Here is a 16,334-nt window from a genome sequence, read left to right as displayed (position 1 = left end):
AACCATGCATGCAAGGTGCAAAATAGGGTTCAGAGTCTTGCTCAAGGACACTTCGACTGTTCGACACCAACTCTGGGGGGCCCTGGACCTCACGGTTCCCATCTAGCTGTTTTACTGGCCATGTAGGCCTGCATCCCTGAGCCACTGCCGCCCCTGATTGAAGTATTCAATCAATTCAATCCCTCACTCAACCATTCAAAATTCTTAGTAGCCTATGTAGTTTGGTATGTAGTTTGGTATGTAGTTTGTCAGGAAGAATAATTCACTAGAAATTATGCATTGGTATGTCTCCAGGAAGAAAAATACCATGAAGTAGTGCCATATGATGTAAAAAGAAGGCAAAAAAGAAGATCTAGGGAAAAAATACTCCCCGTGCACCCACAGAGGAGGAACATAGGGTAGGTTTTTAATTTATCCTTTAACATAGTCCTAGAAAGAAACAGCTGCATTATGAATAGGGGTTCAGCCCATCAAAACGCGGCCATGGCACTATTTAATCCTTAAATATTTCTTTCTAGTTCATCGATCCGACTTGTTTAGCTTTCCTGACAGACAAGTTAATGAAGCCTCACCTTCCTAACTAAAGGAAACACAAGAACCCCCTGTTCTACACCGACTAGGGCAACTTCCGGACCGGGCTACTAAAATGACGTCACCCCGCGGCACCGACCAATTACATGCCTTTAAACTGTCCGTGGGCGGGTGTTGGTGGCGCGCCAATGGAATCACGCAGCGAGAGAACTCAGTGAAGACGGAAGAACTGAAGCCATACTATTATTATTGTGACTGTAGTACTGTACAATAAAACCATTAAAGAAGACACGCAACAATGTCGACTTCCTACAGAAACAGGTGAGGCGTAACAGTGTTTTTAAATGCAATCGGTTGATCGCATTGGAAATCGATGATCGATCTGTGAGTGCATGTCTGATCGATGCTGACGGTTCACATTTAGCAGCAGATAGACACTAGACAGTAGCCTCGGTACCAGCAGCCGTTGAGATGCGTGTAAATAAACTACAATGGTTTGGCAGGATCGTGCAGTGCGCGTGATCATCACTGAGATCGCAACCGATGATGATGGATGGTCATATGTTTCGGACAGAATCAATGTCTATGTGAGGTGTGCGCCCACAGACAATAAGCTAAATCATAATGAACAGTTAATTATAATGGAGAGTCGAGCAAATCACGAGTTTTGCGGTTAACTATTAACTGGGTAAAACTTAAAAGCTCAATTAAAAGCCTACACGCCCACCCTGTAGCCTACAGATGTATTCTAAAAATCGAATTCCGCTGCCAGTAAAAATGAGACCCGTATAAAGGGTACAATTTGGTTCCTGTTCTATCAATCTTTTAGCTGGGCATGGGGAGTGGGGACCCCTTGAAACCCTCTCATGGACTCCTGGCTGGGGAACCCCATAACCATAAGCTACTTTGATGACCACCATATATTTTCTTCAACAATAGAAAACTGTCAGTGTCATTGTCAAATATAGGCAGACACTTTTTTGGGGTGGCTTTTCCTGTTTGTCAAATAACCGCAGGGGACAATTAAACGCATCCATGAAAAAAAAAGATCCAACAGCTTAATGTATAATATGTGTCAGTGAATTTCAATATAGGCCTACCATGTGCCACATGAATAGGACATCTCAAGCATGTGACCAACACCTGGCTTATATTATGCTTACATCTGTGATTTTCAAACTTGTTATATTATTATTATTAATATGATTATTATTATCATCATTATTATTATTATTATGTAATTGTAAAGGACCCCAATTTGATATGCATTAGGCCATGGACCCCCATTTATAATCTACACAATCTACGGTGTAAAATCCTTTAAGCCTGTTATTTTAACTGTACAAAATCTACAAATCTACAAATGGAACCAAACTATCAATCTTTGGCTGCATGGGGACCCCTTGGAACCCTCTCAAGGACTCCTGGGGGCCGCCCATAACCGTGAAGAACCACAATATACTTTCTTCAACATTAGAAAACTGTCATTATCAAATAGGCGGGGTTCCTCCCCTCTGCAAATCAGTGTAAATCAAGTTAGTCCACGATGAGTAACTAACTGTTGCACAAGTGCGTGACTTAAGTTATTTGCAGCTGTGCATACTAGGGCTGCTGCACGACACTAGGAAAACATGCAATGTGTGATAACATTGTTGAATATTGTGATGACGATAATATGACTCGTGATAACTCAACGTTTTAATGTTTTTCGGCCTTAGGTATGCTGCCTGCCATCATAGAAACTAGAGTGAATGGCCTACTGTATGGATGCACTCTGATATAATTATAAACAAAGTTTTGTTTTTTCCATGACAACATGGTTTTAGGGAAAACATGGCGCCTTGCTACAGCTGCTATTGACACTGACTATAATATTACTTAGCAATACAGTTTCTCACTGCTACCCTTAAAACTGTTTATTCCAATCCAAACAAAAACATAATTTATACCAGGATTCATTGTTGAAATGAATAGAGTGCGACTATTGTTATATTGTTCAGCCCTACTACATATCATGTACGCATCTGCATTTAGTGCATTATAGTATAATAACCAGTTACCTTTGCAACGTTACCTTCAGCGCCACTTAATGTTAATGGTCAAAACCATAAATCAAATAATGTCTGTCAGTCAACAGACAAAAAGCATAATGTCCTCAGGTGGTCTCACCATCTATTCTGTGGGGAGAGGATGCTGCTCTTGAAAGGGGGCTCATTTAGTGCATGCCATGGGTTCTATTTATTTAAAAAAAAGGATCTCATTGATTCACATAAGTCACTACAATTAAATGTCTAAATACTAAATAGCGGAATTTCTAAGAAGAGAGTTGTTGGCAAATAAATCATGCCTTATTCGCCATAGCTGCAAGGCCTCCCTATGTGAATCTATAATGGACAGTTATTGTCCAGATTATGAACACTGTCTGGTGTTCAGTGGTTAAAGGTCAGACCGCACCAATGCAACTCATTGCAAGTGACAATGCAATGGTTGTACAATGCAATGGTTGTACAAGGAGTTGCACTGGTGTGGACTGGCCTAAAAGATGGACTATACTGTCTGGGTGCATGTGTTCATGTTCTTGTATGGTGACTCCTTAGGCTTGTCACAATAATTACATAATCATCTACATAATATCTCTGTGACTGTGTCATAATTGCAATTCTTTTATCAGAATCGTTTCCAATCATAGGTATATATATTTTTTCATACGTTTAAAAAATAAATAGTGAACATAGCTGATCTACAAGCTCACAACGCATCACATCACGATACGTTGTGAGCTTGTAGATTAGCTATTTTCGAAAAGCTTTAAAAGTATAGCATTATTAAATGTAAGGCCTGTTTTGTTCATCGTACCTTTGATTATTGCTACTGGTCATTGTCAGCAATTTATTTGTCATAGCCTGAGCCCTAATCGAGACCAAAGACCAAAATCACCAAATTAATGATATCTCTCTCAGAAGTGAGCGGCCGGCCATGTAACTCGTGATACATGCAAACACGGACGGTACAGAACACAAATGTCACACATGTGCTACAAGTTGTATTAAACATAATAGCAGAAGCCACTGACAAAAGTGACACAAAAGTGCTAAGTCCGAAGTGCCAGGCCCTAATCAACTCAAAGGTGCCTTTGGGGTCCGATCTCGCTTAGCAACCTCAAATTAGTACTGTGATTGGGTATATACAGTATTTCATAACAGGGGTGTCACCTGTACAATGACAATCCACTTTGCAAAGAGCTGTGACGTGATTTCACAAATAATAATACAATATTTACGGAAGAATAGAATTCTTATAGAATAATTAGAATAGAAATGAATTAATTAATTACCCGTTCAATGAGTATTGTCTCCGAGTTGCCTTGCCTCGACAAAGAGATATTTCCTTTTGTTTATATATTATTTTCTTCTTTTTAATCATGATAAAAATAAAAATAAATGTGGTGATGTCATTTAAAGTCCTTACGCTCAAGCATTATGTCGTCCTTTTAGGTGACATCTCTCATGAGTTCAACTCCTGAAGTTGAGTCATCATGAATGATATGCAGATATACTGCTCATATACCGTACATCAACATTATCTGATAGTTAGCAGTGTTGCCATGTTTGCTTATTACAAGCGACTTTGGGCTTGTTTTTTGGTAAAGTTGCTTATAAATATTGGTAGTTGCAGCCAGGTCACAAGTGTAATTGCTTATTTGGGCATGCTTGCATATTTTTTTATTATTATTGTTTAAACAATAATTAAGGACCATGCATTTGATTAAATGTTTCAAGCATAATTTCCCTTTTTCTTTTCAAGATTTATTTTTAAATAGCCGATCTACAAGCTCACAACACATCACATTGCTATGCGTTGTGAGCTTGTAGATCGACTATTTTCGAAGTGTGGCCTAGTCGCTTCTTTTGGGCTTGTTTTCATAGACGTGGTTGCTTATTTCTCACGCAAAGTCTGGCGACACTGGTTTGAACTGCTCAGTTCAGTGTTTGCTTGTCTTTCAAGTGTCTCAACTCTCAGGCTTGACTGTCATGTGACAACAAGTGACAGTGGCTGTGTACTGTACATCATGCGACAGCAGCTGCCGTTTGACAAACAGCCCTTTGAATACACATAAAACTGATCTAATTTATCGCCTGTGTCGGGAAGAAACCTCGCATCTCCATATTTCAACTTTTGTAGGTTTTTTTTCTTCCAATAATTTTGACGAAGCATAGTAATTAGTGCCAGAAAACAACAAACGCACTTTGTTTTCCTTTTCAGGATACAAGAATTCAAAGTGGCCTTGAGTGAAGAAGACATCAACCTGGAGACTCTCCGTCAGCTATGTTTCAGTGGTGAGTTAGGCCTGTCACAATTATTGTGACAGGCCACATATAGAACGGTCACAATAATAATAATTGAAGCACCAATTATAGCAAAAATGAGGGAGTTGGTGGCCGGTGGGTCAGTTCAGAATAATATAGAATTCTGAAGAATTCAATAAATAAGTTTAGCTGAAATGTATTTACGCCAAAACTAAATGTAACTGTGAATAACAAAATACACACTTAAAATAAAATAGAACAGTCCTCGGTAAATCAATTGGTGTCCTGGCACTGCCCATAAACGAAACACAGATGTCCAAAAGAAAGCAAAATGCAAACCAGTCTATGCCGTGAGTATGGTAAATTAGTCACCTCTTACCACCCTTTTAACTCTTTTGCATTGTTTGTCATTTAATGGAAAGTCTTGATCCAAGAAATCCAATAATCCAAATAGAAAATTTCAGTTAATCCAGTGGTAGTGGTATCCAATAAGATCCAATAGAAACAAATTACGCAGAGACGTGGGAAATAATACTCCTGCTCCTCCAGTTGTGTCTCTCTGCTCACATTCATCCTGGACTACCAGAGCCACACTCCCCAGGTGCCACAAACATGCAAATCACTCAATCAGTCTAGTCTGATAGGTGAGTCTTGGGTTGGGCGGGGTTTCTCAATCATTGCTAGACCCATACCATGAACATGGCTTATAGAACATAGATCAGCAGATGAATAGAAAATTATGAAGCACATCATAATTGAAACATTGCAAACAAAAAATAAGGCCCAATTCACTAGGCATATTTTGGGCGTACCGGGATTTCTGACCATTCCTACGTTAGATGTGGGATTCAGCATTATTTTTGGGCGTACACGGTGGATACTACACCCATTCTCACGTCCGAGTGTGACTTACCAGAAATCAAAGCTTGCATATATGTATTTAGAATAATAACACAACATTGCATGGATGCACCTGGGACGTATCCTCAGTGATGTATCCCAAGGTCATCTGGGTTTCGGGTCTGTCGAACATCATACCCCTCACTCTGGCGACCCAGCCGGGATGATCACGTCCCGACTAACGACCCAGTAGCTACCCTCGATCAGTCCCATTAGGGAAAGACCAAGGCCACACAATCTGTTGGAACTACTCCAGAACTACTCTGCCAGGGCTGGGAAGGACTAGGAAGGACTAGGCTCTGTGGGTTGACGGGCCCCTCCTACGTCTCACCAGGTCCACTCCTGCTCTCACCAGGCCCAGGACCTGTGCGTTGCACCAGAGTCCCAGCTGAAAATAGACACTTTATATTAAATAATCACTTTATTTACACCTGGGTGTAAATTTCCTTAGTGAATTGGGCCCATGGTGCGGTAATTAGTACCATAGCAGCAGATCGATAATGTACTTGGTTAAGGTGTGCGAAAAACTAAAAAAAAGCCACTGCTGTTGAACATCATGGGATCAACTCTTCATTTCTGTTTCAATATTCCAAAAAAGGTTGTCAATAATTAATGCAGATACAGTATACATTTGATATACAGTATATTTTAAACCATATTGTCCGCTTTCTGTCTGTCTACTCAGGAATCCCATTTGAAGGAGGCATCCGTGCACTTTGCTGGAAAGTGAGTAAAACCTTCAGGTGTTGTGTAGATGTTTGAATGAATCCCAGATAAAGAGCTCCACTCTGAAGCAGCCAGTGCAGGACAGACTGATCACAGCAGCTACAAATAAGTTGTACATACAGTATAGCTTGCTGCTTAGCAGAAATGGAAATTAAAAAATAAGCTCTCCAGATATTTTGTATTTTGGGAGGTGTAGTTCCAGACTCTATATAGCATTCAGAGATTGTGGAATAGTTGTCTGGCTACGTGAGACTAACGTAGTGGTAATAGTTGGTCATAAACCTTGATGAAGTGTATGTTGAAATGACAGAGCTGTGAATAGTGCATTTTATCCTAATTGATGCTTTATTGTCTTTCAGATTCTACTTAATTATCTACCTGTTGATCAGAAGGCCTGGGATTCTTTCCTCACAAAACAGAGGTTCACACACACACACACACACACACACACACACACACACACACACACACACTCTCTCTCTTACGAAGCAGAGGTAATGAGGAGGACAGTGTTCAGTGGAAATGATGGACTCAATAAGGATAAGAATCTCACCACATGATTCAATTTATTGTTTGAAATTTAATTTATTAGTGTGGTTGCCTAACAGGGTAACCAGATTATAGTTATTGCCCGACTTTATTTATAGAGAAAACCCAAAACTTTTTTTTTATTATTCCGCCCCTTGTAACGTCATGTGGATCAATACATCACCATGTAGCACACTTCTCTAGTTTTTTTTCTAGTTGATTTTATTTCACAATATTTTGTTCAGTATTTACAATTAGATTGTTTAATATTGAATAATAATAATACATCATTAATATTTTGAATACCATTTGCAAGAGTTGATAATATTGCACTGGTACTGCATTACAGGGAGGTGTATTCCCAGTTCCTCAAAGAGATGATCATTCAGCCTGGCGTTAAGGCCAACCTGGGCCTTAACCGAGAGGACGTCACCATGGAGGACCATGTAAGTCATTGATTCTCAAAGTGGGGTCCGGGGACCCCCAGGGGTCCATGAGGGGGTTACAGGGGGTCCCCAGATACATGATAGATAGTTAGGAACCAAGAAGACCTTTATGTGGTTATAACTCTGAGAGTGTACAAATGGGTCCATTTGGTTCCATTTGTACACTCAGAGTTATGGTGTTCTGTGATCTAATGCATGGGGTTCTCAAAGGGGGGTCCAGTTACAGTGGGACACCCATGGCCATATATATCAGCTATTTTCAAAACATCTTGAAACATTCTTTGAAAATGTCTGAATAAGTTTGAAATTGTTAACGCTACAAATCTTGCATGGGGATTTTGGCACAAAATATTTTCAGATGGGGGTCCGTGGCCAAATACATTAATTTAGGGGTCCTTGACATGAAAAAGTTTGAGAACCACTGATTTAAGTCACACACTTTGACTTAAGAACTTAAGATCAGTGTCGGGTCAGTCAGCGTACAATCAGTGCACTTTGCCACTGAATCGTGTTTTTGGTAAATTAACGCCCTACTTTATCATAACTACAGCATCACACAAAAGCATAAAGAGTTGCAGATCGGGACGTGTTTTGAGCTTGTTTCTGATGCTTTTGAATCCTGAAACAGTTTTGGACATGCAGTAATAAAGACACTATGCGATACTGTATATATAGCAACGATAATAATAAAATAAAGTTACAGAAAACCGGCCTCAGGCCTAAATGGGTTAAATAAATGTAAGGTCTGGCGACTGGCGGTCTCGACGTCTGGAGTCATGTGAGTTACAGTTTGTCACACATATTCTGTGCGACACCGCGAAACGATCGCTGCTCACGTGTGACCTGCTGTTGACCTCATTTGATCGTGAACTCTTTTGTTGCCTTAGAAAGTGCAGGTCGGTCATCCAACCTGGTTTTCTTCTGTTTACAGCCTTTCAATCAGTAATTCAACCTGGTTTTCTTCTGTTTCAGCCGTTAAATCCCAACCCTGACAGCCGGTGGAATAACTACTTTAAGGATAACGAGGTTTTGCTTCAAATCGATAAAGACGTCAGGTAGGTTTTTCCCTGCCAAGATTTTAGTAATCTGGAAAGTTATAGTTGATTTCGTTGACAAAAATGTGTTTTTTCAGGCCTCGTATATGCCTGATTTTACACTTGGTTGCATGCTGAAAATTGCTGATCTACAGTACACTGCGACTCATTGTAGATCGGCTATTTTCAGAGCGCAACACAAAGATTCTACTGGGTCTCTTCCCCACTAGTCTCCCTCCCTAACATTTTAGTCTAGTTTTTATTTGTTGACGAAATTGTCAGTATACTATATTTAGTTTTAGTCACCATAGTTTAATTCTTATTTAGTTTTTGGCAGTGGAAAAAAAGGTAATCGGACATTTTTCGTCATAGTTTGTCGATGGAATTGACATTGGTGTTTGTGTGCGCGTGTCCTCAGGAGGTTGTATCCAGACATGGACTTCTTTCAGAGACCTACAGAGTATCCGTGTCGACTCATCCTGGACCCTAAGAACGACTATGAGACGTTGAGACGACGCGTCGAACAGACCACCCTCAAAGCACAGACCGTAAACAGGAACCGCAGCGGAGTCACCAACGTGAGTGCCAGTCTGTGTGTTTGTCATTTTGCTAGGGGTCCTCCGAACACACCAGAGGAGGGGGTGGGTCCAAGAATCCCCGGACCCCCACTCTGAGGACTGCTGATTTAGATATCCAAAGTGATTTTGATTCATTATTCTGTGCTTTTTTTGTGATTGTCGTAAATGCCAAAGCTTGTAGAATAGGCTACTTTTGTCTGTTTTAAGATTAGAGCTTTTTTTTTTTAATTATGTTTTTATTTTGGTCATTGTGTACAAGCATAATGAACAGCTTTACATCATGTGGTCAAGTGCATTAGATTAGTTTGTGCTCGTTTCTTACAGGTATATTTCCCATGTTCTCTAAGTTAAGCATTAAGCATTAAGCAAAGTTAAGTTAAGCATTTCAAGTGGTCGAACTAGCATTATTTACAGAAACATCTTCCATATGGTCTCAGATATTTCATTTAAAAGCAAAGCCTCAGTCTGTGATTTCCTCACCTGATTGGCACTTATGTAACGGCAGGAACAATATCACTAAAACATCACAATTTAATTAACATATTGTGTTAATTGTTTAGGAAACGGCGCTAGTAGTGTGGGGGCACACAGTTTCAGCCGTGAGATTGTATTTTGCTTTAATCCATGTGCCTTTCATCCACCTAGTCTCTTGTCTCCATGTCGTCTCAAAGGTCAGCTCTCCCGGCAAGTCTCTGAACCTGTATCCGTCCAACGAGTACGAGGTGCTGCCCAGCGGCTTTGAGGCTCACTGGGAGGTGGTGGAGCGCATCCTGTTCATCTACGCCAAGCTCAACCCCGGCATCGCCTACGTCCAGGGCATGAACGAGATCGTCGGGCCCATCTACTACACCTTCGCCACGGACCCCAACGACCAGTGGAAAGGTCGGTCAATGAGACGTGTCAACTGGATCACTATAAGTAACCATGTATGGCGCTCGGGTGGCGCAGAGTGCTAGTGGCAGTTCCAATGCCTGCACACCACCGCGGAGGCTGGGGTATAGGGCTGGGCGATTAATCGTTTGGAAGATGTAAAAACAAAGAAAATTGGTAAATCAATTTTCCCTTTAATTAGGGTAATTACGGTAAGGATCTCGCTCATTAGAGCCCTACACTGGGCAAAAGGTCCAGCCCGGTCCTGCTAAACTAAAGCATAATAAGCCCGAGTCTGCCACTCGATGTGTTAATGTTAGTTTAAGGTTTGGACTTTGTTCCCAATAGGGAAAAAACAACAACATTTGAGACATATATGGCTTTGTCAAGCGTCTAGACCTATATGTGGGTGCGCGTGTGTGGGTGTGTGCGCCTGTGTGTGTTGGTGTGTGCGTGCGCATGTGTGCATGTGCGTTGCGGCTTTCAGAGCACGCTGAAGTAGACACGTTCTTCTGTTTCACCAACCTGATGTCTGAGAACCGGGACAACTTCATCAAGAGCCTGGACGACTCGCAGTGTGGCATCACGTACAAGATGGAGAGCGTCTACTCCATGCTCAAAGACAAGGACATGGAGCTCTACCTAAGACTGGTAACTACAAGATTAAAGCACTATGTTTCTGCAGTGGTGGAAAGTAACTCTTATTAAGCTCTTGTTAATACTTTTCATTGGTTCAAGTGGCAAAGTGAGTTTAACGTTGTTTAAGACAGTCAGATAGGACTTTATGCATGTATGTAATGTATGGCCTGTTCAAGGCTAGAAAGTAGTTTTTTTTAACACTCAGGCATTAGTAGCCACATAACTTCCAGGTATGATGATGATGATGTCACGCGCATGCCCTCTATATTTATAAAACTCCCAACCTGTCCTCCCTATTTTGGACTTTGTTTTTATTTAATGTAATTATTTTAAGTTGTTGCAAAACAAATGGAAGATCTACAAGCTCACAGCACATCTCATCACGACACGTTATTATTATTATTTCTATTTCCAGCTTTTGGTGCGTGCACAAACTTTCTTATTTATATTTCCCCCCCGCAGCAGGAGCAGAACATCAAGCCTCAGTACTTCACGTTCCGCTGGCTGACCCTGCTGCTCTCTCAGGAGTTCCTGCTTCCCGAGGTCATCCGGATCTGGGACTCTCTGTTCAGCGACCAGGACCGCTTCCACTTCCTCATCCTGGTCTGCTGCGCCATGCTTGTGTGAGTAGCAGCGTGATTATAGTCAACTAAAACTATCCAGTATCCATGCTCGTGTGAGTAGCAGCGTGATTACAGTCAACTAAAACTATCCAGTATCCATGCTTGTGTGAGTAGCAGCGTGATTACAGTCAACTAAAACTATCCAGTATCCATGCTCGTGTGAGTAGCAGCGTGATTACAGTCAACTAAAACTAACCATGCCCGTAAAACGAAATAATGAAAACTGTTAAACTGAAATGAAAATGATTAATGATTAATCATTATTGTGCGTTTGCAAAACTGACTAAGACGGATTTAAATAGTGAAAATAGCAGATATGTGGTTACAAGCTCACACTCTTAATGTTGAAGCTGGTAAAGGTGGGGGTGATTTTAATGACTTGTTTAACCAATAATAATAACACCATAATCTATCACATCATGTATGTTTTCTGTTAATAATCGAAACCTGCAAAGTAACATATTTGTCCTTATTATGGAGTCATAATTGAATATTATTTGGTGATATAAGTTTGGTGCAGTTTTCTGTTCAGTCCAAACCCAAACCCAAACAAACTCTGCTGCCCTCTACTGGCTGTTTGTTTCCCTGTTGTTTTCCAGCTTACTAAAGTATGATTTAGCATAGCCACCTCATAGTTACACAACTAAACTAGATAAAGTGCCCCTCTGGGCACAGGTCTCCACCAGGGCAGGTCAGGTTGTGGCCTCCTGGTGGCACTATAATAGGCCAATGTGAAAAGGGTGCCATTTCTTCTTACGCCTTGGATGGCAATTGGATGATTTGAGGCATTTTGTTCCAAAAATGTGTTTTGCAAAAATCCACCTGTTGGTTGCGCTATAACAGGCCAATGTGAAAGGCGTGGGATATATTCCTCAGCCTAGTAGGAAAGTCTGTGAAAGATTTCACGTAAATTGCACGCTGCATTCATGATTTGAGGCTTTTCGTTCAAAACAGGCCAATCCTGCAAACTTTGAAAGCCTACAGTATGTTAGCCAATTAGGATGGAATATGAAATATCTGACAGATCCGTCCGTCTTGAAGTGTGTAACAATTTGCGGGATTTTCGGACAGAATCTGGAGGAGTAATATAAAAAAATGTCTTTCAAAAGTCGGCCTCCTGGTGGCGCTATAACAGGCCGTTCTGGAAAATGTGGTTCATCATTGGTATCCAGGGAGTGTGTGCGCAAGATTTGGCATCGACCGGGTTAACAGTAACTGAGATTAGATGTACACGGACGGACACACACACACACACACACACACACACACACACACACACACACACACACACACTCATAGTTACACAACTAAACAACACATAAGGTGTTTCTTTGTTTGTTGTTGGTAAATGAATGCCTTGATTAATGGCATACTTTGTTGTAAAAAAGGGCTGAAAAGTGTCACTTTTTTGTTTTGATTTCCACTTGATAACATAGCGATATGAGAGACATGATGTGTTTACATGTTTACTTGTAGACATTATTATCAAATAACTCCTTACAGAGATATTTTACAAAGTTGAAAAAAGCTGTTGTATGAGATGAATGTTTTTGACAGGAATACAATGGTTTGTCTTCTTTCTTGCAGACTTATTCGTGATCTTTTGTTGGCGGGCGACTTCACAGTCAATATGAGATTACTGCAGGTAAGATGTTTTTTTAAGGGACCAAGAAGTCACGAAGTGACTTTGGTCACTTGTTGTTTTTGTGGGTTTTTTTCTTCTCCTTCTTCTTCCGCCAAAAATAGCTGTTCTGGCTGAACCGTGCAATCGGTTTTCGTGAAACGCGGTAATCTGGTAGAGGGCCATGCCAAACGGTGACTATGTGAAGCCCATGACGATTGGCCAAATGGTGGCGCTATAGCACTCGATTGAAAATGCAAACTTTGAACGTGCATATCTCATGAACCGTTTGACCGTTGGCAATGACACATACACATTATGTGTCTCCTTTGTCCAAAAGTCATGGCAATTGTTTCCACTTGTTCCTTGACTCATGGGGAACACATGTGTCCCTTTGATCAGTAAGCTCCGCCCTCGGATCTTCTGCCACTTTGAGCAGTTTAAAAAACGCTTATACCTGATTTTCTGCCTGGTTTTTTGAGCAATTTGCATGAAATGTTCATAGTCTGTGTAGCTCAGTCAGTAGAGCCATTGCCTTTGGAACACAAGGTTGTGTGTTCAAATCCGGGTACTGACAACTCAGCTCGTCGTCTTATTTGTGCATATTCTTATTGCGTATTGTCCTCTTTCTTGGTCCCGCCTTATCGGTATAAATGATGCTTCTTCTGAAATTAGCATATGTACAATCTCAGTCAGTATTTGAAAGTATAATGGTTATGGGCTATTCTGAATATTGGTACCAGCAATTATTAGTTAAGTTATTTGTAATATCTTCCCTGTGCGTTTTATTTACAGTATATGTATCCCCAAAACACAATTATTTGCGTGACTGTCCAGATCACGAAATGATTCACGGTTATTTCTTTCCCCCAGGATTACCCCATCTCGGATGTACACACGATCTTAACCAAGGCCAAGGAACTTCAGGGGGAGTCCTAACCATTTCACCGTGGCGTTCAGCGGACGCACCGCCACTGACAAAGGATATCGGGACAGAATTGTTGGCAAAAGCCCTGCGTACTTTCTTTTTTTTTTGCTCGTTGTCATTTGTTTGAATTGTGGAGTGTCGTCACCATGGAAACTGATGAGATGTCCTCTCATGGCTCAAAGCATTATGAGTAGTGTGATGCATTGTGGGTAACGTGATGTGCGGACCCTCCTCATCTCACGGCCATCATCTCTCCCATGGAGACTGTTTTTTATGCTCAACGCTATATCGATGTATATCCTAAATCAGTGGTTTTCAACCTTTTTCAAATCAAGGTCCATTATTTATTTGGCATTTGAGTCACGGACCACCATTTGATGAGATTTAGCCTCTGACCCAAAAACGAAAGGATATTTTGTTGTTTCATAAGATTTTGTTCCACAATTCCATTCTGTATTGATGTAGTACCATAGGAGAGATAACAGGCAAACGTTGATCAAAATAACAATTCTTCTACATTCTATAATAATTGTGCAGAATGTGCGTGTGTGTGTGTGTGTGTGTGTGTGTGTGTGTGTGTGTGTGCGGTCTCGCACATTTGTGTGTGCACGTGTGGGTGGTCTCTGCATTGTCAGATGTAAGAAGGGGGGCTCCAAGGAGGAAAGAGGTTTGAGAACCGCTGAATTAAATGGCATAAATCCAACCAATTATGGACTCGACAAACATCAATTACGTTGAGCAATACTGCATGTATGTATGTTTGTTTGTTTTTACGATTTTCTTTTTTATATATATATTAGGGTGTACCTGCATATTTTTATGTCTGGATTTTTTTGTATTGCCTTATCTTGTTAATAATGTGTAACAGAGGAGACTTATGGGTAATTTTCCTTTACTGTTAAAGGTAGTGTAAGTGAAAGGGTTTTTTCTTAAAAAGGTAAAAGCTCCATTATATATTGTGATTAGTAAGCATTGCTATAGAGAGTGTTTGTCCAGTAACAGGAATCTCCCACATGTCAGCTTTTTCATAAATGGAAAAATACACTTTCAGGTGGGTTGCCAATTTCATCCAATCAGGAGAGAGTATCCTCTTATCAGCTTCAATAGATGTTGCCATTATGTTAATGCCATGCCACCCTGTTGCCACCTAGATACCTAGATGCCTCTGCAGTTCATTGGAGCGACCTATATCGCACGGTAAGGCGGGAAATGCGGAAGGCAGGTTGCCACTCATGTAACTACTGGCCAATCACAGCGTGTGTTTTCCGGGACTTAACAATTCACAGGAGCTTTATTGGCATGAGAAAACAAACGTTTACATTGTCTTTGATTGGCCTACCGAACATCCCCTTCTGTGATGCGCGTGGAAGCTTGGCAAGCTTCCGCGTGCGTCACAGAAGCTAGCCTCACGATACAGACGCCCCAGAGCCGAGTCTATGGTTTCCACCCTGGTTTTTCAATGCAAAATGCCAACATGGCCGCCATATAGTCTATTGTGTAGTGTTCTGGTTTTGCTTGATCAAATCTACTTAGTTTCATCACTTTGAATATCACTTGACCCTGTATCCTGCCCTGAAATGCATTTTCTGTTTACTACAGAGCTGTAGAGACAGGGAGCCTCCTGTTACTGAACATACACTTGTCTTGTCTATAGCAATGATCACAATATAGAGCTATTTAACAAAATAAAATCACTTCCTGCACCTTTAAATCAAAATAAATCACACCATGGGCCTTTTTTATAATATTGTGAATAATCAACTAACTGTACACTAAATGAAAGTGAACTGTGTAATGTTTAAACAGTGTTATTGCATTTCAAGGCTGTGAAAGCTCCCGGGCCATTTTACAATGTTGTTGGAAGTTAAATGAAGAATGAACATGAATGAAGGAGAGCGAACAAATTAAGCTGAGATAATGTAATAGGAAACACACCATACATTGTTGACAAAGGTTTTTTATCTGTAAAGGAGACATTTATCATAGGCCAGCTTCAATGAGCTTTCAACTGTGGTGGAACAAGTGGTTTTTTTGTTTGTTTTTACTTAAATAAAAAGACACAATATAAAATAAATACTCTGGTACTGTAGCCTACATGTAAAAGCCTGTTTTGTAGCCTGTAGACCATTAAACTATTTAAAAAAAATGATTTTCAAAATAGTAAAAAGCTAAATAAGGGCAAAGAAGTTTAGGGACCGGTGAAAATAGGGGCTGTTATGCCAATTCCTGATTCCCCCTGTGTATTCTAAGCCAGGGGTTTTCAACTGGTCCCTATGCATTCATTCAGTAATGTAGGAAAGTGGAGACTATAGTTGAGAAACGGCACACTAAATTACCTGTGGTGACTGGTGACTACAGTATGATGACGTGCCAATGTTGCTGGGAAGATTCTGTGGATTTTTTAAAAAATTCCACAGATTCTCAAGAAGGGATTAAGAGCATGATTAAATTAATTAAATAAGCCCTTAACTTATCATTTAATTTCAAGCTTCCCCCCCCCCCATACATGCATGCCCATGTCCCCACCCGGCCACCCAACACAACAGTGGTCCCCAGCCCCAGGTTGATGGTCCACTGGTCCCTGGTTCATAATCAGTTGAAAA

At 40.7% G+C, this 16,334-nt stretch overlaps 1 protein-coding gene across 2 annotated transcripts; it reads left to right on the top strand.

The window, feature by feature from the left end:
- The first annotated feature begins 736 nt into the window (after nt 1-736).
- tbc1d13 (TBC1 domain family, member 13) lies at nt 737-15,830 on the top strand. Of its 2 annotated transcripts, none has more exons than XM_083792998.1 (12): nt 737-852; nt 4,795-4,868; nt 6,424-6,464; nt 6,824-6,885; nt 7,342-7,438; nt 8,411-8,493; nt 8,891-9,050; nt 9,722-9,932; nt 10,423-10,571; nt 11,022-11,182; nt 12,770-12,827; nt 13,677-15,830. In XM_083792998.1, the coding sequence occupies exons 1-12, from the start codon at nt 830-832 to the stop codon at nt 13,740-13,742; spliced, it is 1,185 nt and encodes a 394-aa protein (XP_083649124.1). In that variant the 5' UTR covers nt 737-829; the 3' UTR covers nt 13,743-15,830. The 2 variants fall into 2 exon arrangements, with proteins under 2 accessions (XP_083649124.1, XP_083649123.1); XM_083792997.1 differs by having other exon boundaries at nt 10,408-10,571.
- The last annotated feature ends 504 nt before the right edge of the window (nt 15,831-16,334 follow it).

Source organism: Protomyctophum parallelum (assembly GCF_964188405.1).
Source record: "Protomyctophum parallelum genome assembly, chromosome: 21".
Classification (NCBI taxonomy): domain Eukaryota; kingdom Metazoa; phylum Chordata; class Actinopteri; order Myctophiformes; family Myctophidae; genus Protomyctophum; species Protomyctophum parallelum.
Note: the sequence above shows the minus strand (reverse complement) of the source record. Positions and strands in the feature narration are given on the sequence as shown.

Coding starts and splice junctions, on each gene's coding strand:
- tbc1d13 (XM_083792997.1), top strand. CDS start 830: ATGTCGACTTCCTACAGAAACAG. Junction 7,439..8,410: donor ACGTCACCATGGAGGACCAT/GTAAGTCATTGA, acceptor CTTCTGTTTCAG/CCGTTAAATCCCAACCCTGA. Junction 9,933..10,407: donor CCCCAACGACCAGTGGAAAG/GTCGGTCAATGA, acceptor TGCGGCTTTCAG/AGCACGCTGAAGTAGACACG.